The 26,041-nt window shown below is 36.1% G+C and overlaps 1 protein-coding gene across 2 annotated transcripts in view; it reads right to left on the reverse strand.

The window, feature by feature from the left end:
• Positions 1-946: 946 nt before the first annotated feature.
• phldb1a (pleckstrin homology-like domain, family B, member 1a) overlaps positions 947-26,041 on the reverse strand; it is a 48,966-nt gene continuing 23,871 nt past the window's right edge. Inside the window, exons 6-24 of one of the 2 annotated variants that reach the window (XM_079416732.1) lie at positions 21,609-21,845; positions 19,471-19,608; positions 19,007-19,144; positions 17,958-18,086; positions 14,800-14,955; positions 14,577-14,687; positions 13,123-13,209; positions 12,549-12,668; positions 11,060-11,176; positions 10,593-10,751; positions 10,207-10,350; positions 9,821-9,916; positions 7,502-7,571; positions 7,122-7,365; positions 5,651-5,741; positions 5,126-5,272; positions 3,701-3,920; positions 2,449-2,534; positions 947-2,153 (exon numbers count right to left, since the gene is read on the reverse strand). In XM_079416732.1, the coding sequence (XP_079272858.1) occupies positions 2,013-2,153; positions 2,449-2,534; positions 3,701-3,920; positions 5,126-5,272; positions 5,651-5,741; positions 7,122-7,365; positions 7,502-7,571; positions 9,821-9,916; positions 10,207-10,350; positions 10,593-10,751; positions 11,060-11,176; positions 12,549-12,668; positions 13,123-13,209; positions 14,577-14,687; positions 14,800-14,955; positions 17,958-18,086; positions 19,007-19,144; positions 19,471-19,608; positions 21,609-21,845 (2,631 nt within the window). In that variant the 3' untranslated portion in view covers positions 947-2,012. The remainder of the gene's footprint in view (positions 2,154-2,448; positions 2,535-3,700; positions 3,921-5,125; positions 5,273-5,650; positions 5,742-7,121; positions 7,366-7,501; positions 7,572-9,820; positions 9,917-10,206; positions 10,351-10,592; positions 10,752-11,059; positions 11,177-12,548; positions 12,669-13,122; positions 13,210-14,576; positions 14,688-14,799; positions 14,956-17,957; positions 18,087-19,006; positions 19,145-19,470; positions 19,609-21,608; positions 21,846-26,041) is intronic. The other variant, XM_079416731.1, reaches the window with a different exon arrangement.

The following is a 26,041-nucleotide window of genomic DNA, read 5'->3' on the forward strand; positions in this document are numbered from 1 at the left end:
ACACTTTTGTTTTCATTTTTAAACTTTGTTTATACTGTGGGGCTTTCTTGGGGAATTCCCTGTCCATTAATAGATACAGTTGTAACTGATGTCTGGCTTAAGAAGTGTGTGTTCTCCAATTACAGAGAGTCTTTTATAACTGAACCCTCACATTGCCTGACAGTGCATGCGGAACTGACCCATGGTGTCATAAATTTGATTGGCCAGTTATGTGCCAGTTATGTTTTGTCTGTTAGGCAAATATAGCACTGGTTATGGCATAGTGGTTTGTTCAATGTGACTGATAACATTTTAGGCATAAAATATTGTGAGAGGATCCTATTTTGTGGATTACTTAAATGCATGGATCAATGTGGTTATACAATATGATTATAGGCCTACACACAGTTATATTTTTATCAGGGAACTTTATATACATAATTTGTTAGGGCTTGTTATAACACAAGGAAGTTGTCACAGTTTCTCAGTAACTAATGTTTTGAATTAAATGTTCAGTTACAAAGTGTTGATTAATTTTCTCTTTCCAACTAATTTTAAGAATATTTTAGTTACATCTGTGAACAAAATAAAACCACACTGAGATACGGTCAGAGTCGACTATATAACAATGTTTCTTAAACTTTTTAAATATATTTTTAAAAAAGTTATTTTTTCTTTTTTTGTATGTTACCCTTTCCCCTCTTGTCATAAATTGTTATAACAACTGTTTTAGTTTTTAAATTTTGTCCCACTACTTGTGTTCAATGAACTAATTGAAATAATGGTAGAAATGGCCAAATATTAAAAAGCAATAAAGTCAAGACATTAGCATTTGTCTCTATGCAGAAATGGACTTTTAAGAATAAACCAAGCCTGAGAAATATTCAGTAAAAGGTGACAACTAGCTCAGCTCTCCCCTATATGAGCACAAGAAAACGCTATATTTTGTTAGACTTTTTTTTTATTTGCTTCAGAGTATATGCTACTTGCTTCTGTCAAATGAAAAAAGTTAATATTTAGAAATACATTGTTAGTGTTGTAACACTGAATTATCAAAAGTTCACACTGTTCTTCTCATTAAAGAGGATATCAATATTCTGAACAGCACAATACACAAAATATCGGATTATAAATCATAGTGCCACATCCACTCTTTTTTAAAACCCTGAAATAAAAGATGTGCAAGTCAGAGTACACATATCAACATGGGTGAAGCTTTGGCAAGACAAAACCTGTCGGTACAAAAGTACCAAGGTCTTGAAAACAAAAATATGTACTGCAATGGTCCCCCACCAAATAATCTTGTATGATAAAGTTATAAATCAGGTAGCAGGCCTACAGTTTTTAGTTACATATGAGCACCTGAGCCATTTGTTTACTAATATTTGCAGCAAAGAACATTATATATATATATCTGACACATACAGCACATGAAATGCAGTAAAATATCTTTCATAGCAATTTAAAATTTGAATGCTAACTTTCTACCTAAAAAGAGATTATGACTGCTATCATGTACTATTATATTTAATCTCATTGTAACCATGTAACTGCACCTAAATAACTAGAAGTAAAGAGGGAATACACTGATGTATACACACCTGAATACTTGGCACCATACAACTGTAGAGATTTAAAAAAAAAAAAAAAAAAAAAGTACTGAGCATATGATTGATTTGAAATGCCATAAAATACTGTAAGCTCTGTAACTGTCTCCTGTCTCTGTATTACAACAATACAGAGACAAACATTCTTTGCTTCCACTCTTCCCATCTCTCTCTCTCTCTCTCTATATATATATATATATATACACATTTTTCTGCTTCTCTTTTTAGTTACATAAAATCTGAACATCAGTCGCACAATAATACGTCTTCATCAGGCCAGCCTGCTTCCAGTTCTTCTCTTGTCACGATGACAAAGAAATCAGTCAGTGCTGGCTGAAGTTTTTAAACATAATTTTGCATATGTTACACGTCCTGTTAAATGAGTCCTGCCCGCATCACTGCAGGCAGAATTGCATCCACTCTCCCTCAGGTCATAAACTGCGTGTAGCCCTCGGCACCAGTTACTATGACGTCCATCCAAATGCGCATGGCCTCTGGGGATGGTGCCACCATAAAATAAAGTCGATCGTGAGTCTTCACACAAAAGGTTAGCGAAGGATTCGGACTCTGTAAGGACAGAAAAAAAGACTGTGTGTTAAAGTGTGAGAAGATGGAGAAAACAGCAGGGCAGGAAAAAAGGCATGTCGCTGAAGAGAAAAAAAAGCAAGCATGACGAAATGTACATGAACATGAAGCCGCCTTTGATCTCTTTAGCCTTCTGCTGTAAGAAATTCTCTTTATAAAAAGACGCCTGTCTGTTTAAACTTTCACTGTGTGCTCACCAAAGTTGGTGTTGTAGTGTGAGTGGTAAGGAGCTTGATTTGTTGATGTTGACAGGAGGTGTTAAAAAAGCACTCGTTACCTTAGTTGCACTGCGCAGATGATCGTAATACACCTCTTCTATGGCTTGGAAGTAGATGACACCCTTTAGTTTGGTCTCATGTTTATCTGAGGAGCAAAAACCATGAGGAAAATGAAAATTCTGTTAATAGATTTTTTTTTCGTACAGATCAGCTTTGTTATTCATTAAGAGATTACATTTGTCAGTTCCCATTTGTAGCTTATTTGCATTACACAATACATCTGCATCATTTGTTTTACATCAGTAATATCTTTTTTAATATCTTTTATTCCTAGGCATTATAATAAAAAAAACAAAAAAACTGAAAAACGTATTAAAAGCTTTGCCGCAGGGATTGAACACGTACGTGGTATAAGTGAATCGTAGCGCACAGAGCGATTCACCTAAAAGCATTGTCTGTCTCAATTTAACACTGTCTGCCACCCACTGCAGCTTCTCTGACAGACTTCCCCTTTCGCTACTTAGCGCAAATTAACACCTCTCTCTAGATTGATTCTATCTGGTAGATGATTTGAAACCACTGTTTTAGGCTTGTCAGCCTCCAGTGAGCTCCATTGCACCTGTCGACGCTAAAGATTTATTACTTTCCTTTTTGAACAGGTTTATTTTTTTTGGCTCGCCTCTATTCGTTACACAAATCTGCTTAGTAATGGGATAAATTGTTTTTGTTTCATGTTTTTGAAGAGTTGTAAGTGCAGTATTGTTACTTAGAACTGAGCCAGGGGTAAATCTACACCCCCATCCCTCACAACGCTGGGCTAGAGAAAGTATTGCAGTTTATTTCATCATCATCATCACCATCATCATCATCACTACTAACATGGGGAGTGAGGGGGTGAAAAGGCTACACACATGAGCAAAGCATATGTGTGAGAAAGAGAGAGAACATCTAAAAGAAAGACAGGATGATCGGAAATCGAGCGAACCCAGATAAAACATTTTACCAGATTATGCCGTTGGATTGTTTTTGTTTGTTTAACCTTGTTATTTCTCCTCTTTTTCTTTTTTCACCTTACATATTTTGAATTATACCAAGCAAAAACAGAAAAATGATGAGCTTTCTTTTAGATTTAAATTCAATATGCTACCAATTTGTCAAAATACATTTTTAGAATTACATATAGTTTAAAACAAAACTGTACTGATGTAAAATAAATACATTTCAAGCTTAGTTAAAAAAGTAAAAAAAAAAAAAATCACTACAACTATTTGCTGACAATTTATTTAGGAATAAATACAACAATTATCTTACCTACGTAATAAGAGAAGGTCCTTTTAAGTCGATCAAAGACAAACCAGCGTTTTTTCCAAGATTTGATCTTGCCGCCCATCTTCACAAGATGGCCTTTGCACATTTTCTCTGTAACAATGACATATGCACATGTGTCCACGCAGTGGCCTGATGACTCCACATGAGAACGCAGATCAAACTCCTCTTTTCGAATAGGCAGGTAGCGCGTCATTGGCCGAGCCTGAGGAGGGCAGAGATGGGATTAGCTACGGTCTCAAATATTTCCGTAAAACTGACTCGCTCAGGTACACATAATAACAATAAATTTCATGGAAATATAATATGATAATTTGAAAGTTGTGATTACTACATTTAAGAAGTGTCAGAAAAATGTCAGTTCATACAGTAATGAAAATCACAGGCTGATTTCATTGTTTTGATAATGTCACTTAACTGTGTTTAAAACATTGGTGTCCTACTGCCCTGCCCTTCCTTGCCTCTGTCTTACACCCCTCCTCTTTCTCCCATCTTATCTTCTTTCTGCTGTCTCCCTCTCACCATCTGTCTGCGTCTCTCCTCTCATCCACCTGCTGTGCGGAGCTGCTCTCTGTGCATTCATGCCTCCCGTCTGGCACAGTCAAGCTGAGCCAGTGACCTCATAAAGACTTTTAAAGAGCAACTCAAAACATTCACTGACCTCAGAGCGGCACCAGCGAAGCTCACTGCTGGTTTCAGAGTTGTCTGTCTGTTCGAGTGTGTGTAGGCGCTACTCTACTGTGTGTGTTTCAAACACTTCTATTTTTAACACTAACATGGTGTTATAAACACATTATATTATGCTAAACATTTTAGTTAATGCTTATTCATCCTCTATTTTCTAGGTTTCTGCATGTTGTTGATGTCACACTGACTTCGATTTCTAAACTGCTTCAATACTTTATTTTTTTAATTTTGCTAATTTTTTCAAAAGTTACTAATGTCAACATTTCTTTTCATGGAGCCTTTTAATTATTTTTTATTTTATTTTTTGCTGGAGTATTAGACCTAGACACAGTTTTTAAAGATTATTTTAAATTAAATAAATTTAAATAATTAATTAAATAACAAAATAATAAAATTAAAATATCAAAATCATTTATAAGAGGTCTATTCAAGTAATTTCTTAGTTTTAATTATATTTTTGATGTATTTTTGAATAACCTTAGTGCCACATCACAGACCCAAATATATACGTTCATTCATAAATACATATGAATGTACACGAATTACTGATCTATAAAGCATTATGATTATAAATATTAATATTTATTAATGACTTATTAATGCAAGCCTTATATACTGTCCCTTTTATCTCACTGGGAAATGTGAGGATTTTATGTCTGCTTAATAAAAGACTGGGTGACTATCTGAGAGCAGTTCATTGAGGTGTTCGCCAGACGTACTGACCTGGGAACACTGTTTCTCTCTCAGCTTGACCTCTTCCTCCACAAGTCTCTGTCTGTGTGCAGTCTCATCCTGCAGCCTCCTCTCCACCTCCTCTCGCCGCCTTCTCTCAGCCTCCAGCAGCTGCTTTCGTGCCTGGACTTCCCTCTCCTGACACACACACAAAATAGACAGACAGATTAAGACACAGAGGGGCTTCAAATCTACTGTGAGAAGATTTAATAGGCAATAGGGAAAAAAATACAAACAAATACATAAAATAGACTGTGCGGTGCGGGGTGACTGGGGATGCATGAATAAATAACTCAGCAAGAGATTGTCTGAGTGAGTATTACTGTCGGAGAGCTTGTTAAGATCCAGCCTTTCATGTCTATCACTCTTTGTAGGTAAGAAACAATCTTTAATGCAGTAATGCCAAAGGGACCAGGGGCTTCCTTTTTAAATTCATGAAAAAGATTTATTTTATATGAGAGACAGGGAGAGGGATAGATTATATTTCACAGACAATTAAAGATTAATAGTACTCACTCGACTCTCCACCAGTCTGGCTTTCTCCTGCTGGGCCTCCTTCAACATCTTCTCCATCTCCTCCAGTCTCAGTCCTGCCAGCCCATTGCTGCTGAGGGAGAAGCACACGGTTACTGTTGCTACGGTGCTTCCAGTGGCAGAAGACGACACTGGGCCTGAGTGCTCACTCTAGACAGTTGACAACAGCCTTCATTCAAATTCTTCTGAATATTACAGAAGTGTCATTAAAAAAAAAAGTAAATAATAAAATAAATATAATTTCAGTAATCTAATACATTATTATTATTAAATTATTATATATATATTTTTAAATATAATTGTTAAGCATTATATACTTTACCATTTAGAAGTTGGTATGTTTATGTTTTTAAAAATTCTGTTATGCTCACCAAGGCTGCATTTATTTTATTAAAAATAAAGTAAAAACAGTATATTTCTGTAATAATATAATAATTCAAAATGACCATTTTCTATTTCTATTTTATATATATATTTTCAAATGTAATTTATTCAGTAGCCATTACTCCATTATTTAGTTTCACATGATCCTCCTTTCTAACATGTTCAAGTAAGACATCTTATTATTATCAATGTTGAAAACAGTGCTGCTTAATATTTTTGTGGAAACTGTGATGCAGTATTTTTTGATGAACAGAAAGTACAGAAGAAAAGCATTTATTAGATTGTATCTAACTATTTAAAAGTGTTTACAGTCACTTTTGAACAGCAGTGTGTATTTAATAATGTAGCACAGTCTATTTGGTTAAAATTGCATTTGGTAAAATTTTGATTTGATAAAGTAGCAAGATGTTAAAAATGCTTTGTTTTTAGTTTTTTTCCCCACTCCCGGCGATGTTTTATCTTTCCTAAGCCCTAGGCAACCACGTTTTTGTCACAGGTTAAAAAATAAAAAAATCATGTGCATCATGCATGCTCCTTCCTGCTGGGTCAGGAGTACAGTATGTAATTTTTTTTTCTATTTCACTTTTAAGTAAGGACCTACAAGCTTTTTTGATGGACCTCCTTTACCAGCTCAAAGGAAAAGGTTGATCGAGGGTGAGCAGGGCTGTATGAGTTTAAAACTGCTGAAACATCTAACCAAAATGTAAGAATGCATGGTCAAAGATTCTCGTCCAGACTTTCGATGCTGAAAAGTAGGGCAAAATCAAGAGAATGTCTTTTCATGACTTCAACATCTGACGAAACACCTGAAGCCTCCCTAGCTCCAAGGAGCACATACTTTAAAATGACATTCTATGCTCGTTCTGCCTCGGGACAATGCCAAACTTTGAAGACGAGAAGAATAGCGTGTCTCTTTGTGTCAATGTATGTGTTGTCATGGAAACAACCCAGGATCTATTCTGGGAAAAGGATGAAAAAAAAAAACATTTATGGGGAAATTGGGCAGCGTGACCCGTTGTCAGGGGGAATGGAGGCAGAACGAAGGGTTCCCTTGACAACTGTGTCTCACCTTTCAGGTGAACAGGCGGAGTTGTTGCCAGTAGATACACTGGTCTCCACGCTGTCAGAGCTCTCCAAACTCAGAGTGTCATACGTTGACTCTCCAGCTGGAGGTGCTTGGTGGTGCAGAATTGAGTGGTGTACCATGGGAGCACCTGAAGGTGGGAAAGGGGAGTGAGAGCCCTGTGGTGTCCCCCAGTGGCTTTGTTTAGCATCCATAGACCTGATTCTGGAATCATCACACGTATAGAGGCCTAGAAAAATACATCCAGAGAAGATCAATAAAAACACAGAACAGTGCAGTATGTCTACAATCACCTTTATGTTATATGGCGCAGCAACTTAAATTATTCAACACACTGTTAACAAACTAATATGAGGGATGACTACCTCTGCTCTGTAGATCCAATTGTCTCTTGGAGTCTAAGTCCAGATAAGCAGGGGACAGGTCTGGGAGACTCTGAAGATAAAAAAAAAGAAAAGACCACAGCCTTCATCTGTCTGGCTAAGTACAGGACACATTGCTCAATCTATTATTTGAAGGATTAAGCAGCAGAAAATAGTGAAAAGAAATACTCTTTGAGAGAAGCAGTCTTTATTCAAGGATTCAAGGAACTTTTATTGTCATACCAACTCACATTTCCATGTTATGGTACGAAATTAGAACTCAGGTCCCAGTTTAAAAGCAAGAAGAAATTGTCCAAGGGAGATAATCCATAGTATTTCGCCTATAATAAATATTGCATTTAAGGTGGATAAAGTGTTTGTAATGCAGATCAGTGTGTGTATGTATGTGTGTGTGTATGTGTATGTGAGCATGCATGCATGCGCATGTTCAAAAGGAGAGATGGAGTGCCTACAGAGCATGGCTAGAGTTCAACAGTCTAACAGCTTCAGGAAAGAAGCTATTTCTGAGCCTGGTGGTCCTACTCCGGATGCTCCTCAGCCGTCAGTGGACGTTAAAAGTAGCTCGTAAGTGTATTTACTGGTCTTATTAGTGTTTAGCGCAGTTGTCGTTCTGTTTCGCGTGTCTTGTCAGGGTCTGGGCTTGCTTGGCCATTTGTTGTGGAAAAATAAGGAAAGTGTGTCCAGCTAAATTAAATGAGTATTTTGTTAGATGGGTATAAAAAAAGCTTAGTTTACCGCAGCAGCGGTCGCGGCAGTTGTCGTGTGAAGGCCTCCTCGTGTGATGACCGAAGAGTGTAAAGACCATCGACTCTACCGTGCGACTCCACCGGGCAGGGACACCGGCAAAGGATATAAGTATCACTTTTTATTTCTCCTCTTTTAATTACTTGTTTCACTTCTGTTTCAGTAACCATTTATAACCATTTCTTACTATGTGTAATTAAGTTGTTGTTTTTAGCATGTGTGTTTGGCAGTGTTATTTCTTAGGATTACTGAAACTATACTTTCGTGATTTATACTTTTGTTATCTATTTTAATTTTAGTTAAATAATGTCTGAATTTATTATGTCTGTATAGGTCTTTTATTAAGTTTTAGTTTTATTTAATTTGAGTTATTTTAATACTTAAACTAAATGGAAATGAAATTATATATACATGTGTATATATATATATTTTATCAATGTGTATGTATATACATTTATGTATGTATGCATATATGTGTGTGTGGTTGTACATATACATATATATAGTTGTTGTTTTTTAGGTGTTTGGCTTAGTGTTATGTTAGAATCATTATTATACTCATACCTTTGGTTCTTTAATATTTTTAATTGTTTTTAGCTTTATTTTTTTTGTTTTTTCATTTAAATGTTAAGTTTTGAAATTTTGTTGTATGCATTTGTCATTTTTATTTAATTTCTTTCTTTTTTAAATGTGTATAGCTAGTATTTATAAAGTTTTAGCTTTGGATCTGTTTTTAGTTGTTTTAAAACTACAATTGATTGCTTCTGTTGTCCTCATTTGTAAGTCGCTTTGGATAAAAGCGTCTGCTAAATGACTAAATAATAATAATAAATAATAATATAAACCTTTAAAAACAGACAGACTGTGAGCTCTATCTATCTATCTCCTCAAATTCAATTTCAAGTTCCTTTTCTCATGTTAATCTGTCCAGTTTTCAAATACTTTATTTTTGCCACAAATCAAAGTCTGTAATGTTGTGATTCATCTCACTGCTAGTTGGATTGGTTCATCACTAATAATTCTTTTTAATCAGAGATTTTGAAATATTGAATATTCTTGCACTCTATACTTCAGCCATGCAAAAGGGTTAATTCACACAAAAATTAAAATGCTATCATTAAGTACTCACCCTCATATCGTTACCGTAAGACCTTTGTTTAACTTTGGAACACAAATGAAGATATTTTTGATGATATCCGAGAACTTTCTGACCCTCCACAGAGAGCAGTGTAACTACCATGTTCAAGGCCCAGAAATGACATTGTTAAAATAGTCCATGTGACATCAGTGGTTCAACCCTAATTTTATGAAGCTACGAGAATACTTTTTGTGCACAAAGAAAAATAACGACTTTATTCAATGATTTCTTCTCAAAGATATCTTCATTTGTGTTCTGAAACTGAACGAAGGTCTTACAGGTTTGGAACGACATGATGTACATTTGAATTACATTCTTTCATTTTTGGGTGAACTAACCCTTTGCTTGCTTTCAAAAATGCAGACTGTATATTGTAGCCTCTTTACAACAGTCAGAGATTATGGTTTAAACTGTCTTACTTTGGTGGGTGTGTTTCTGCCTGATGTGGTCATACTGCAAGGCGGGGGTGTAAAGGTGCCGTTGGTCTGTCCCAGCTCACCGTCCTGCTTATAGATCTGACAACAAAACATGTCAGTGTTATTCATCCCTCATTTATTCATATTCTCCATCCAATATAACTATGGCAACTTGCCCCCACAGCAAGGAAGAAGACCACACCAAAGCAACCAAACCCGGCAACAAAGAGCGAACCTCAAGCACTTTACATAAAAATACTGAAATTATTTTGGCAATTATTTCTGGCAAGATTCAAAACGAAAGGCACACTAAGGACAGATAACTTAAGGACAGAAAAAGGATAAAGGATGCAAGCAGAAGAGAAGACAGACAAATGAAGAGAGTTTACCTGCATAGGTTTACGTGAGGAGATACACTTAGCTGGCAGAGGGGGAGGACAGGCATGACTGGACTCCCCAGCTGCCATAATTTCCTGATACCAGCGCTCTGAATCTAGCCTGGGGATTGAGGGCCTACTCCATGCAGGCTGGGTCTGAAGTGCAGTCCAGGTAAAGGGAGGATGGATGGGAAAAAGAGGAAAAATTGATACAGCGAGGAAAGAAGAGATACATGCATTGAAAGTATGGAGTCGTAAATTAAAAGTATGTCTCATAAAACCACAGAACCTCAAGTTCCCACTTCATTCATCTCACTATTCAACAAGAACAAGCCAGATTGACACAAGCTATGGTAAATAAAACTACAAATACATCAACACCAGGAAATAACACACACCTCAACAGGAAGTGACTGGGAGAAGCCACACTGGGATGTTTGGCTGGAGTGGACAGGGTCAGCGACAAAAGCTTGGAATGATTGGACTGAAGATGTGGGGGAGGGGTCAACTTTGGGCATCCCGAACAGCTGGTTTAACTGACTGACTGTCACATACTCCTTCACACAATCAAACCATCACACACAAACACAAAATGTAGTGAGGGCATTTTAGGTATACAAAAGCATAAAGCTGGCATAGCACAGGCAGAGGATACAACAACGACAAAGACAGCTGGAAAGAGAAAGAGACAGGAAGAAATGAAAAATAAGAGTTTCAAGAGAAGACAGCCAGTGGGTTATTCTAACAGCATCATAAAAAGAAAAGCCGCAAACTAGGAATAAATGGCATTGGAAAGGGAAACAGGAGGTGGTGAGGCAAAGAAAAGGTTCTGTCGTGGATGAAAGAGTGAGTGTAGCAGTCATACCTCACGAGGTGTGTCTGATGTTACAGCCAGGGGTAGACAAAGAGCGTTAGGGAAGGCAGTCTGGGCGTTGTATGCGTTCCCATACATCTTATATACATCAGAGAGTCTGAGGTACTCCTGAGCACACACATTCATCCATCCGTACACACATCCACAAAGGATATCAATTCATATCTCAAACGACACTTGAAGAACTGCACCAGAAATCTTCATGCACCCTCTAGAAAAAGTATGCTTGTGCCCAACACATCACAAAAATGCCACACACTTCAACATCTCCAATGTACACACATGCAGCTTGTATGATACAGAATGTCAATGTCCACCATAGCACAGTTCTATGCTATATGACCATACCATTCATGAATGGCCTGAACATAACAGACTTCATGCAAGATTGAGGCAAACAACATTCACAATGTGCATATTCAAGTCTCAAAAAAATCATCACAAAACATCACAAATACCCAACAACTCAAGAAACATCTGTAAGCATTCCAGGTGTTGACACTAAACAATTTACACTACCATTCAAAAGTTTAGGGTCAGTATTTATTTATTTTAACGACTGATTGATTGAAAGAAAGAAATTCACTTTTATTCAGTAAGGATGCATTACATTTATCTAAAGTGGCAGTCAAGACATTTACATTACTACAAAAATGTATATTTCAAATAAATGCTGTTCTGTTGAACTGTTTGCAACACTGATAATAAGAAATCTGAGAACCAAATTAGCATATTAGTAATATTTCTGAAATATAATGTGACACTAACGATAGGAGAAATACAGCTATTTTGAATTATAATAACATTTCACGATATTACTGTTTTATTGTATCTTTGAACAATAAATGCAGCAATTTGGTGATACTTCTTTCAAACATATTAAAATATTCTTACTGACCCCAAACTTTTAGTAATGTATGGAAATGTAGGTTATAATGTTTATACACATCAGTAGGGTTGGGAACCAAAAAAACGATTCTAATTTAGAGAGGGTTTGATATTTAAAAAAAGGTCATTAAGTTCCACAGATGGTTTGCATGTGGGTGGTATACATTTACTGCAATATTTATTCAATTATTCCACAACACTACTACTTATCTGAAAACGCCAAATATAGGACCCAAAGTCATTCATATCACATTAGAAATCAGTATAGAGACTGACGGGCTATTCATATGACTGTGTGTTTTGTCAGTAGTATTCCATAAAAATAAATGAATGAAATTTGTTCAGTACTGTTGTTGTTATTACTGAAACCATCTTATCATTTGTTAATGAAACTGCATATCTTTTAGTACTAACAAAATCATTAGTGGGACCATTAGGGAACTATAATCATTCAATTCTTTACAATTCCCATCTCTACTCATCAGCCACACAGATACATGTTCCTTATGAAGGGTGAAATGACTGAACTGCACAAGCGCGTAAGTGCAAATGACAAAAATCCCTCGCAGCTGTCCTGGGGTCATGCTTTTACCTCCTGTGGCCTGTTAGAATATATCTGAGGGGTAGATCTTTGACAACAAGATGAGGGGAGTAGAGAATTCTGGGTAGGGAGTTCATCTAAAAGGTCAGGTTCACTGATGTAAAGCACTTCCTGTTTTGAATATAAACACCAACAGACCAGAACAGTGTTGCATAAACCATGCCAAAGAACATTTTTATACCTTTATTTGTCTTATAAAACTTCTTCAGATTCCCTCTACATATTTTATGGCTGATCAAAGAGGCATCGACATGAAGCTTATCGCCAATGGCAATAACCCAGAAAAAACATGCTCATCACTGCTAAACGGGAGTCGAGTATATCCCCACGGACACCACTACCATCAGGATGTACACAACGGTACGTTTATTTCAAACCAATGCACTAAATACTGAGAAACAGCACACATATCTCATGAATTTTAATGATTCTACGAGTTTAGATTACAAGGCTTCTGTATACAGTCTGTTCACCAGCTTAAAGTTACAAAGTAGTTTGTTTGCCAACCATAAACAGGTCAATGACCCATTGGTGAATTAAAGTCATGGCTGTTGAATGCTCTTACCTCCTTCAAGTTGGCAGGCTTGGAGAAAGTCTTTCCACCGGTCAGGTTCTGGTATCTCTTCTCCAGGGAAGACAGTCTTTCCTTTTCCTTAAAGAGAAAAGTATACAGGGTCAAATCTACCATTCTAGGAATATCCCAGGTTCAATTATAAACAATAACAAATATCCCAGGTTTATTTTAGTGTTATGGTGTGTATGGGGTTACTTTGTCATGGCAATGAAGTTGTAAAATTGGATATAACTAGAACAAATCGAATCTACATACAACACATACATGAGATAATCATTCACAATAATATCAACAACAATATTTACAAAATATATAGGGTGAATATTAATTTCATGCCAACTTTGTTGTTTACAAATTGGACCCATTTACTTCAATTGTAATTGGCCCATTTTTGTTTTTTTATAAATATGTAGGCCAAAATATATTTATTGTGGTTATCAATAATATGCCACAAATTATGTCAATTGAGCTTAAAGGAGTCGTTCACTTCCAGAATGAAAATTTCCTGATAATTTGCTTACTCCCATGTTATCCAAGATGTTGGTCTTTCTCTCTTAAGTCAAAAAGAAATGTTTTCCTCAAAAGTTTTTTGAGGAAAACATTCCAGGAATTTTCTCCATATAATGGACTTCAATGGTGGCCAACAGTTTGAAGGTCCAAATTGCAGTTTCAATGCAGCTCCAAAGGGGTCTGGCCGGGAATAAGGGTCTTATTTAGCGAAACGATTGGCCATTTGCTAAAAAATAAAAATGCATATACTTTTTAACCACAAATGTTCATCTTGCAGTAGCTCTACGATGCGTATGTGCGTCTTCACACAATGCGTAATCACGTTGGAAAAGTCATGTGCGGTTAGTTTTTCGTCTGTGTATTTAGGTTAAAAAAGGTATATTAGGGCGAAAAAATCCATCTCATTTTCTCCACCAATTAAAAATCATCCAACGCAATCGTTTTACCTTTTTTGTAAAGGGTGTTTGACTTTCTTTGCATGTTTGGTTTGTAAACACTGGGTCGGTACTTCCACCTACGTCACACATGCGTGTTTACGTAATGTGAGGCCAAGCTAATTTAAGATGAGCATTTGTTTAAAAAGTATATAAATTTGTATTTTTCTGAGAAAATGACCGACTGTTTTGCTAGATAAGACCCTTGTTCCTCAGCTAGGATCGTGTAGAGCCCTTTGAAGCTGCACTGAAACTCCAACTTAGACCTTCAACCGATTGGCCACCACTGAAGTCCACTAAAATCCTGGAATGTTTTCCTCAAAAACCTTAATTTCTTTTCAACTGAAGAAAGAAAGACATGAACATCTTGGATGATTGCTTGGATGAAATTTTCATTCTGGAAGTGAATTTCTTAAATATTTCTTTAAGTATTAAGGTTTTTTGTTTTTTTGGTGTTGAAGACACTTATAGGAAATATAGAAATTAAGAATTGTTCTCAACCTTCTGGAGCATCTGTAGGGTCAGGGTTCTATCTTTGGCCATCCTTTCACAATCCTGAGCTGCCTGAAGTCCAAGTTGGTTAGCCTGGATCTCCAGAGCTGCCATTTTCTCCTACATGTTTAAAAAGGAGGCCGTGGTTGTATGTCATTCCAGTATAATACAGGATCAGCCACTCAATACTGACTTTTGAGTCCTAGAACTGAACTGAGATCAGTGTCATTACCTTCCTTTTGGCCACACTCCGGTGATACTCCGCCTTCTCTTGCAACAGCTGCCTACTGACCGTCTCCTTCTCCTCTTCTATGCCACTCTCTCGCTCCAACTGGCGGAACTCCAAATCCTCAAAGCGCTTAGTGGCCGACTCCAGTGCCTCCACCTTCTACAGACACACACATGCACAGATGGACAGAGAGACGGAGAGGGAAAGACAGAGGCAGACGAACAGATGGGGGAAACAAACAAGCAGACAGACAAATGTTCCTCAATGACATGCCGAAGAAGATCACTCCGTCTGGCAAACAATGTTTGCTGTATGGAACACACTTTTTTCAATGCATCTCCTGAAAAAAAATTTCATACATATCCTGTTTGGTGCTTACTGGTTATAAAGTGTACAAAGATACAAAACAATGAGGCGATTCGCTCAGTTCATTACCATATCAGTGAATTAGTGAGGAGATTTAGTAAAAAAAAAAGCACTTAAGCAAGAGTGGAAAGCAAAAGACAGACATACAAGTAAATGAATTCCATGCATTTTCATTGCCTAGCAGCAGAGGTGCATCATAATGATCATGGTTGTTCAGTGAGTGTGTAAACCCTTTATTGCCATGAGCATATTGTGGCTCGAGAGGGAGCGCAGACACACAGCCATCACACACAGACATAGGATATTTGTGCAGTTTGTACAGATCCAGATTCTAACAAGCTGCCCAGTTAAGGCTGTTATATCATGTCATGTGTTTTGCCCATTAATTGCTGGTGATACTGGAAGGTGATATACTCCAATAATTATTGTTATGTATCTTGTGAACAATTGTGATTAAATAAGAGTAAATACTTCAGTCTTCTTTGTTAATCTCTTATTAATTGATTTTTTGCTATTTGCTTTGTTTTTATTTAGAGGTGGACAATATATTGGTACCATATATGTTTTCACACAACATTAGAGATGTTTTTATATATAGATATTGATATTCAATGTTTGCATGTTAAGTTCCTTTTTATTTGGTTTAACCTTGCTAACACAATCATTTAATACTTTAGTACATGTCATTTTAAATAGGGTAAACGTACCCATGAAGCTCACCAAAATCTACATAGAGACATTTTTAGTGCACAAGATATTGGTTTCAGTACAAAAACGTATGTTCAAATAAAAGATTAATCTCTCACACAAAAATATTTAATTTCATTTTAAATGACAAAAGCATTTCAATTAAGATATACATCATTAAATTCAAAAAGTCTGGCTGTGCTTAATTTAAGCATACCCCTGTTCCGATTAAGCTCACATCATGTTTTATTAAAGATTCTTGTTTATTTTAAGGACAAATTAAACAATAATTGTAAAATATATATTTTTGAAGGTACAAAGTCAATCACAAAAAAAACTGAACACTAAAATCAAGCAACAAGGCATTCAAGTCAATCAGTTATATATTCATAATGAAGTGTCATCTAAGCACAGTTATATATTCATAATGAAGTGTCATCTAAGCACAGTTATATATTCATAATGAAGTGTCATCTAAGCACATTGCAACATCTATTCTAGTCCACTTTCAGCTAAGTAACACATTCAAAAATCAAATAAAACAAACCAATTTAACGGCCTCTTTTTAAATGGTTGTTAACTTTTCTATGGTGTCTTAAGACTGGAATAAACTACATAATTTTTGGCCCATTTTTCCACAGATTTACAGTCTGGAGAAGCTGATGCTAGTTGCCAAAGATCAGAGCCAGTCTGCAGATTTGAGTCGACTGATTCCATAGAAAATCGATTAACTTAACTTAAAGTGATAACCATCAGTTAATATTTAAAGTCTGTTTATGAAGTATTTACATAGATGGTTAATGTGGAAGAGCTTAAAGAGAGCACACTGAGCTTAATTGGAGCAGCAACAATATTTAATACATTTCATGTAATATTTATTAAAATGACAGGATTTTGCTAAATAAATAGTCTAGGTAATGTATTAAGTTCATATATATTTTAATATGAACAACTATTAAACAATATCTATGAAATTATACTTTTTCTTATTAATGTCACACTGAAGCTGTGTGATTTTCAGTTGCATACCCTTTAAGCTCACCTTAAAATAATATGAAATCTTTAAAAATTACAGCACTGTAAAACGACAGACCGGCAATAAACTGTCAATTTAAAATATTATGGATGTAAAAGTACAAGCCAGTAATGCCTGTGAAGTAATATGCTACTCTTTTGATGAAAGTTTTTAGACAGCTTTCAAAAAGACCCATAACTCGGTGTGCAATGATCTGATTGACTTGAAATTATAGGAGGTATATCTGATCTCAAAAATGGAAGTGAGCTTAATAGGTACGTTTACCCTATCCATTTCCATTCTGTGAATTCTTATTAAAATATTAGTTTAAATATATACCTAAACTTTACATTGAAAACAACTTAAAACTTATTTTTTATTTATTTAGACAAAATAGCAAAAACTGTAATATCAGCTCGTTGTATGAGCCAGAATTACAATATTGGTGCATTCAGTTTTATTTATTTATTTATTTGACAATCTGTTTGAAAGTATAACCGTTTTATGGTGTTCTGGCTTATTTTTAAATACTGGCTGGAATAAGCGAATCACCACAAGCATTTCTGTTTAATACACACAATAATCCAGTAGCAGAGCTCTCATTTATGCTACTGCAAACAATGGAGAAAAAATTACTTAATAGCCAATTTATTTACAAATTACATCCACATAGAATAATTAAAAAGAGTAAAGTCACTTGCAGTTATGCATTTAATTTAATTACCATCGAAGCTTTAATATTAAAAATGATGAGCGAAACACACCAAAGCCACTGGAGGACTGTTGTGAGAGACTAACAGCAAAACAGCTTTGTTATATATATTTTTTTTTTTTCTTCCCAAAAAAGAGGAATGAAACACTGGATGCAAAATTTTTAAATAAAAAAGGAAAATTGAAAATTCAACACTAATTACTTGAACTAATTATTATTATTTTTTTTAAATCACGAGATCAATCGCTGATAGTTATTTGAATCTACTGACAATCCTACTTTTTTTCCTTTCTTTTCTCCTGCTTCTCTTTGAAGTGAAGTGGTTGTATACATTCGATAGTCATTGTAAATCTCTCGGGCAGTATCAAAGCACACACTGACCCTGGTCAGCTGTTCCTGTAAGTGCTCCCTCAGTGATTCGGGGCATTTATGAAGCTGGCCCTTCAGCTCACTGTACGAATCCCTCAGCCTGGCCAGGACATCCCGCTCAGCTGAGACTTTTGCTCTCTCCTACAAAAACATTACACACACGTAACATACACACTGGTAAAATACACACACGGCGAGCCAGTAATGGTGGAGAGGGCTGAAAACAGGAAACTGCTTAGATATAGACACCATGCTGTGTTAAAACAGAGGTTTAGATATGGGGTTGCCATGGCAATCAGAGCCCATATTGCAGCAGACTAAATCTGAGCAGATAAATATTTATACAGCACTCAGTTCTACTCAATACACCTATTCATAAATAATATTATATTATTACTAAATATCTCCATTTAGCCACAGGATTGACTGTTTTGTGATATCTGTTACCTTTATGACATGCACACATGTGTTGATGTGTGAATTTACATATTAGATATAAATACAGCACATTGACTCCTCTGTATATTGCTGTCTAGAACAAGGTGGCTGTATTATTAACTACTTTATTTTGTAACCCAGATTTCTGTGCGATTTACTGTGAAAGTACAAGATTTACAGTTCATTAGTAAACGGTAAAACTACTTACGCTACAAGCCAGTGTGTTTATGATTACAATGATGCATTAAAATGATATAATAACAAATACAAGTTTGCGATATAAAGCAGCATAACGGGCTGTTTTGTACAGGTAAAATAACTAGAAATGGATAACGCCGGAAGCCTTGCACATTCAAGTTACAAATGGCCGCACCCACTCTTCCATTAAAAATAAGGTGAAGATTGTAGATTTTATCCCAAATAAATAGAATTTTATTGAAAGACTGATATGAAAGTGCCCATTCAAACATGCAGTGTAGTCAGTGTCATTTAGATTAATGAAGAGTTAGACATCAGGCTGTTAGAAATTAGCATGGTAGTGAAGACGCATCCACAAAGTTTCTCAGGAAAAACAAACAGGAAACAGGGAAGCATGCTTCGTAGCTTGTGTTTGTTGTCGGTACCTTCTCTTTTTCCCTCGGAGTTGAATTTTCCACTTCATTCAGTTTCAGCTGAAGTTGACTGATGATCTCCAGCTCTGCCTCCAATTGATCAAGCTCCGCCCTCCGTTCCCCCTGCAGTAATGCCCTCTCCATCTCTGCCTGCCAATAAAACGACACATTCAACAGTCTGTTCACTTCCATATGTTCCTGTTCATATGAATAGCGCAGCTCTGCTGATCAGGCAAAATTCTGTATTCACATCGATTTTAATATGCAACACCAAAGATGTTTCTATGCTTGGCAGATGGTGATGCACTGATGTAGTTTAAGACGACTAGTGATCGAACAGATTTTACATGTTCTGATGTGAAAATCTACATCTCTCACTCTCATTCACACAGTTATGACTGAACTGAAGGAAGTTATGTGCACTTTGGAGACACCTCACACAGGCAACGGTCTGTAGGTTCATGACTCAGTCTAACCTCTTGTCTAGACTCCTGTATCTGCTGTTCCAAGTCAGTGACACTAGTCTTCAGCTCGTCCACTCGAGCCATAACCCTGAGCCGCTCTTCCTCCAGATACGCTCTCTCCTGCTGCCCCAGTACTGAAGAATCTTCATGCTGAGAAAGCATTTGTCAATTACAACAAATTGTGTTTGTGCATGTGTGTGTGTGAGGTGAGGCCACTCAGACAATGGTTGCAACAAATAAACTCTAACTACATTCTCTACATTCTAACAGTGACCTAAATGAATGAATACCATTTTTCTCTAAAGAAAGGGAGAGAGAAAGCCTGAGAAAGACACGTGTTTACAGACAGAGCAGAAGAAATATGAAAAAGTAGGTGAATTCAAAAGGGACTACAGTAGACCACAAGAGTTAAATGCATGTTTACTTTTCCACATGCAGTACATACGAACATCTACAAGTACACCGTTGAGTGTTTTAGCCAAATCTGTCATGTTTTAAATGATAGGCACATATGCATAATAATGTGTGCAAATATGTCTGTGTACACGTTCAAGCAGTATTGGTGTTGCATAAAATCAAGTCCAAAATTCTAAGACCACTATTTCGCATTTTGATACACATTTTAATGGTAAATTATATTATTAGTGTTGCAATTGGAGTGAACTTTATAATTGAAAAATGTGACCCTGGCCCACAAAACCAGTCATAAGGGTCAATTTTTTAAAATTGAGATTTATACATCCCCTGAAAGCTGAATAAATAAGCTTTCCGTTGATGTATGGTTTGTTAGGATAGGACAGTATTTGGCCGAGATACAACTATTTGAAAATCTGGAATCTGAGGGTGCAAAAAAAAAAAATCTAAATATTGAGAAAACAACATTTAAAGTTCTTAGCAATGCATATTACTAATCGAAAATTAAGTTGATATATTTATGGCAGAAAATTTACAAATTATCTTCATGGAACATGATCTTTACTTAACATCCTAATGATTTTTGGCATAAAAGAAAAATCGATAAGTTTGACCCATATAATGTATTGTTGGCTATTGTTAAAAATATAACCGTGCGACTTAAGACTGGTTTTGTGGTCCAGGGTCACAAATTAGCATTTTTTTTTATTTCAAATGTAAAAAGGAATCTGCAAATATTACAATTCCTTTTAACTTTGGTTACAACTATTTATGAAAATATATATATAATTCATTACACTACACATTATGAATACCTTAATAATATATTATACAAGTGGATGCTGCACACTGGTGGTGGTTGAGGAGAGACCCCCCCACATGATTGTAAAGCGCTTTGGGTGTACAGCAATACACAATAAAGCGCTATATAAATGCATCATTCATTCATTCATTCATTCATTCATTCATTCATTCATTCATAGAGGCATCAAGTAAAGTGTAACCTAACAATTTCACAATCTTATGTAAATGTGGTTAACTCCGTTTTTAACAATTCTCAGAAATCATGTTTTTTTCCTTGTGCATTCCAATTAATCTCAATCAAACTGCAGTTGGGTTATTTTGACTGGGTAAAAAAAATTACTAAAAAAGCCAGCTAATTAACACAATAAAACACAAAAAAACTATAACAATAAAAAACATGATTTTTTAAATAAAAAAAAAAACGGAGTTATATATAATTATTTTTACTTTTTTGATTATGCACTCATTAAACCAATACACAGTTTACCCAAAATGAAAAATTTTGTAATAATTTCCTCATGTTGTTCCAACAGTTTTGGTTTCATTGTCTATGAACCAAAACTGTTTGGTAACAAATCTTTTATTATGTTCCACAAAAGAAGCAAAGTCATACAGGTTTGGAAAGACATTAAGCCTTATAATGATGACAGAATTTTCATTTTTTGGTGGACTGGAAGAGTCAAATGATCAATGTCACAAATGTACTAGTGACCTAGAAATGGTGCAGAATCATTAATATTTCTCAATCATTTTGTGTCACAGTGTTTCTTGGTTTAAAAATGATCAAAATCCTGTGTATTTAAATTAGGTTTTGAAGCTCAGTGTGACCTCAGATCTTTGGACCTTACTGTATTTCTCTCTCTGTATGTGTATCAGTATAATAGTGGGAGTATCCCCGTTAGTTTGTGTGCATGAGTATGTGTGTGTTGTACCTCCTGGTGCTGGCTCTCAGTGCTGCTACACTCCTCTTTCAGGTTCTCCTCCTCATTCTCTCTCTGTCTGTGAGAGCTTTGGGCCAGCACACTTGCAGGGTCAGGGCCGGGTCGCCGAAAAGAGACCTCCTCCATCCCTGTAAACTGACACGCCCTCCCTGTGTCCACGCCCACCGAAGGGTCGCTCTTATTATACTCGGCACACAAATTCAGGATGGTCTCAAGCCTCTGCCTCTCCTATAAACAAATACACACAAAAAAGAAGATTTCAGCTGTGCATACAGCACAAAAACTCACACACCAGTCTGAAATGATGTAAACACAGTTAACACTCTCACTCGCTCTTTTAGGAGCTTCATCTGGTATGTTCTAAACTAAAAGCAACTTGACACCAACAGAACATATTGAAGGCCACTTATGACACTGTAAGAGCCCCCTATAACATCCTACTGGATTCATTCAGCACCTAGCACATTAAACAAGTAAAAAGTCTGAACATCTGCGACAGTGACTCACAAAATTCACAAAAACTTTCCTTCAACCCAGTTACTGACCACCAAACCTCTGAGCACATTCAAACATCCTCTCACCCGGCTATGATATTCAGCTGCTGCCATCACTCTACCTACATTTAGTATGTGTGTGTGTACTATCTACTTACAGGCTGCCAGAGTCCCGGTGTTCTCTCGTAGCTCTAGCCAGACTAACTAGCGCTCTAGGCATTGGGGCTCATTATATTTTACATGGACAATACCCAGCACTGCTTGGCTAGATGACACCAGTGACATTACTAAAATAGCATGGCAGGGGACAGCCATCCATTTCAGCTAATCAGATTTGATTTTGATGAAGTAGGGGATTATTTATACAAATATAATTAACAATAAGACAGGCCTGAGACTCTGACCTCTGAAAATCAACAGAGTACGAGACAAATACAGTATTTGTTAACTACAAAAGTCTGAATATAGCGCACTAGGTGTTCAGTGCTGTAAAGTCTTTATCACTGAGCCATTATTTCACCAGACCAGCCTATAAAATGTCTGGAAACATATGCTCTTCCCTTTTAACGAGGTCTCCCCTGTCAGGAGAGTGCAGACAGAGCACTGGAACAAGTAAACGCTAACTGATGGGTAACGTAGCAACAGCATTCTTCTCCAACAAAAGGGTATCAGCACAGCTGGTATGCAAGCTGAAGATGCCACAACACAGACCAACACAAAGCACAGCACACTAAACCTCTGTGTGCAGAAGCCGCTTTATGACACGACTGTCGTCTATTTGGGCACAGCAGCCAAGATGGTGAATTTACTTCATTCCTAGGAGCCTGAAAATGTACTTAAGTGTTAAGTATATCATACAGCTAGAATTTGCTATGTGAATTTTTGTGTTATGAAAATAGGAGTCTTTCTAACAATTAGTTTTTATTACTCTCTCCAAAAAACAAAGTCAATGTCTATGTGAAGAGGGAGAGAATGGATTTTAAACAGATTCTTAACTTTACCTAATTAAAAACTTCTGTATTCCAATTATTCATTAATTGCAATGGAAAACCGTGTGTTTATTGTTAAAACTGATTTTTAGATGTTTTAAATCTGGTAAACAAAGAAAAAAAGCAAAAGTTCTTTCATTCAAAATTTGGTGCCATATCGCCCTCATGTGCTTTATAGTATGAAATGCTCTATTTCCCTAGCTTCCACAAACATGCCAACAGGAACAAAAGGCAAAATGACCTCCAAATCTTCAGTGAGCCAGAGAGAAACATCTAGACATGCTTTGAAGACAAAGAGTGTTTGTGAGTGGTGCATGACCCAAAATTAATAAATGCAAAAGCCACATCATTTTGCACAGTTTGGGTAGTAATGAACAGTTTTAAAAGGGAAGAGAAAATACTCCCTAATACTCACTCACATCAAAGTCTGTGTCCAAATCAATTTTTCAATATTCTAGCACAAATTCACCTGTCACTTGGTAATGTGGTTCACTAAAAATTATTTGGCCAAATATTTGTTCCATGTGTTAGACAAAAAAAAAAAAGAAGAATTATAAATAAAAAATAAATAAATAAAAATAAAAAGAATAACTTTCTGTTATAGTTTATGCCTGTGTAGTTGTATTTTTTCTATTCATCCTGAGAAAAAAAAAAAAGTTTGCTATAATAATTACACGTAAATGTTCAAAAAAGTTTGGGCTAAGTATGATTTTTACAGAAAAAAAAAATTACTTTTATTTAGTAAAGACATTAAATTGATCAAAAGTGGCAGTAAAAAGATTTATAATGCTAAAAAAGATTGCAATTTAAAATAAATAATGTTCTTTTGAATGTTCCATACATCAAAGCATCCTGAGAAAATGCATAAAACAAGCAGCACAGCTGTTTTCAACATTTATAATAAGATTGTTTAGTAATAAGTTTTTCTTGAGCAGTAGCCTAATTCTTAAAGAGTGTCAAAATGATTTCTGAAAGATTGTGAACCTGAAGAATAGAATTTAGTAATGCAGAAAATTTAGCAATGCTATAACAGGAATAAATTACAATTTAAAATAAATCACAATAGAAAATGGTTATTGTAAATTGTAATAATATTTCACAGTATTACTATTAGTATTAAATGCAGCCTTGGTGAGCATAGGAGACTTTCAAACCCTACATTTTGAATGGTGGTGTATATTTCAATACCTTTGCTCAGTAAACAATTTTGTTTTAAGTGCTGGGTTAACACTTGATGGTAATGTAATATCTGGTTCCTAACCGTCTAGAAAATGTATGTGTGTGTGTGTGTGTGTGTGTGTGTGTGTGTGAGAGAGATAAAAGGTAGGCGGAGCACAAAAATACTACAGCAGAAGAGAGAAGAAACATTTTCAAGCCAACTGGACCATGACCTAGAACTGAGTAAACACAGACACGTGAGGGGATTTATGAGTAAATATGACATTACCCCACGAGCAATATTATCTCTCATCAAGATTAAAAGATGAGATTCCTAATGCTTTTTCTCTTGTTTGTAATTCACTTCTTGCTTTTGTTTTTGTTTTCATCTCATCTCCCAAATGCTGTTCTGTTTAAGAACCAGTTGAAATCTCAGTGTATATCACTTCTGCCCCATCTTCAATCCCATAATGTGTGATCAAACGCATCTTAACAATAGCATGCTGCAAGGTCACACCTCTGAAATGTCATTTTTTGAAGCTAGCAATCAATGTCTGTGTATTGCATGGCATCAGGATGGAGATTAGTGCTAAATACAGCTCAGCTGTGCTTGGATGTGGCACAAGTCCTCTCAAAAGGTGATACTAACCTAAGAGCAGCTTTAAAAAGAGCATTCAGCTCCTTTTGGACAAAAACTGGCACTACCTTTCAAGTTGCCACACTATTGGACAGAGCTGTGCTGTAACCATGACAACAGTGCCAGAGCGACCAGAGACCACAGGACAGGTACAGGAAGTTTAACCCAAAACAGAGTGAAAACGTGTTCATAATACACCTAATGTTCCTGCCATTGTCTTGAAACGCTGACCGGAGACTTATTATGGAAAAACGACTTCCTATCTTGTATTAATTCAGTTCTGTCTCATAGTAAATGTCCTAAAATAGTTTTTCTCGAGGGAATAACAAGAGCTTGTCTTCTCTGTGGCTGCCGCATATAATTAGGCTTGTGTGGGTCTTGTATTTTTAAGAAAGGTTACAGAACTTCATCATAAAAATGCCATTAAGGAGTTGGTTAGAGGCACTGAAGATGTATATAATTTCAGGGATAAATAAGGTGGTGAGTAACAAAGATGATGAATGGCAATTTCATATGGGAATTTGAGATGCACCCAAGGAGTGTCTGAGGTTTTTAATAGGTTTAAATGAGAGAGAAGATGTCTATGTGTGGTTAATTTAGGGGCTATGATGGAGACGAATGACAGTATGTGTGTGTGCATATTAGGAGGAGAGCAGCTCAAAGCACTGAGATTGTGTCGGGTAAATATAGTCTTTGGGCAACCACACGTTCTGAGCTTTTAAAAAGGCCTCAGGAATTTACATCCGCGTGTTATTCCTGACTGCTCTATGTCTTCACCAGAAAACTGTCTCCATATAGACTCCACCCGCTGAACTCTAAATCCACTCCAAAAGCCAATGACACTCAAAGCCTCATTAAACAAATACTCTCATCAGTCCTCTACAGCGATCTTTATCCACTCTACTGCATTCACTTAGACAAACTATGACTTTATTAGTACCAGAACTCATATTTAGATTTAATTCAAAAAGTGAAAAAACACTTCAGCATTTCCCACAGCAGCATTAAGGCATCTGGATCCAAGAGTTTGGACACAATGGACTCAATTTATGTCTCACGATCTTAAAAACCTTTTGATCTAAAGAATTTAGCTTAAATGACTGAAATTAGTTTTAAAGAGAAATTATTTACAAAACTAAGATTTAC

This window comes from Barbus barbus (assembly GCF_936440315.1).
Source record: "Barbus barbus genome assembly, chromosome: 5".
Lineage (NCBI taxonomy): Eukaryota > Metazoa > Chordata > Actinopteri > Cypriniformes > Cyprinidae > Barbus > Barbus barbus.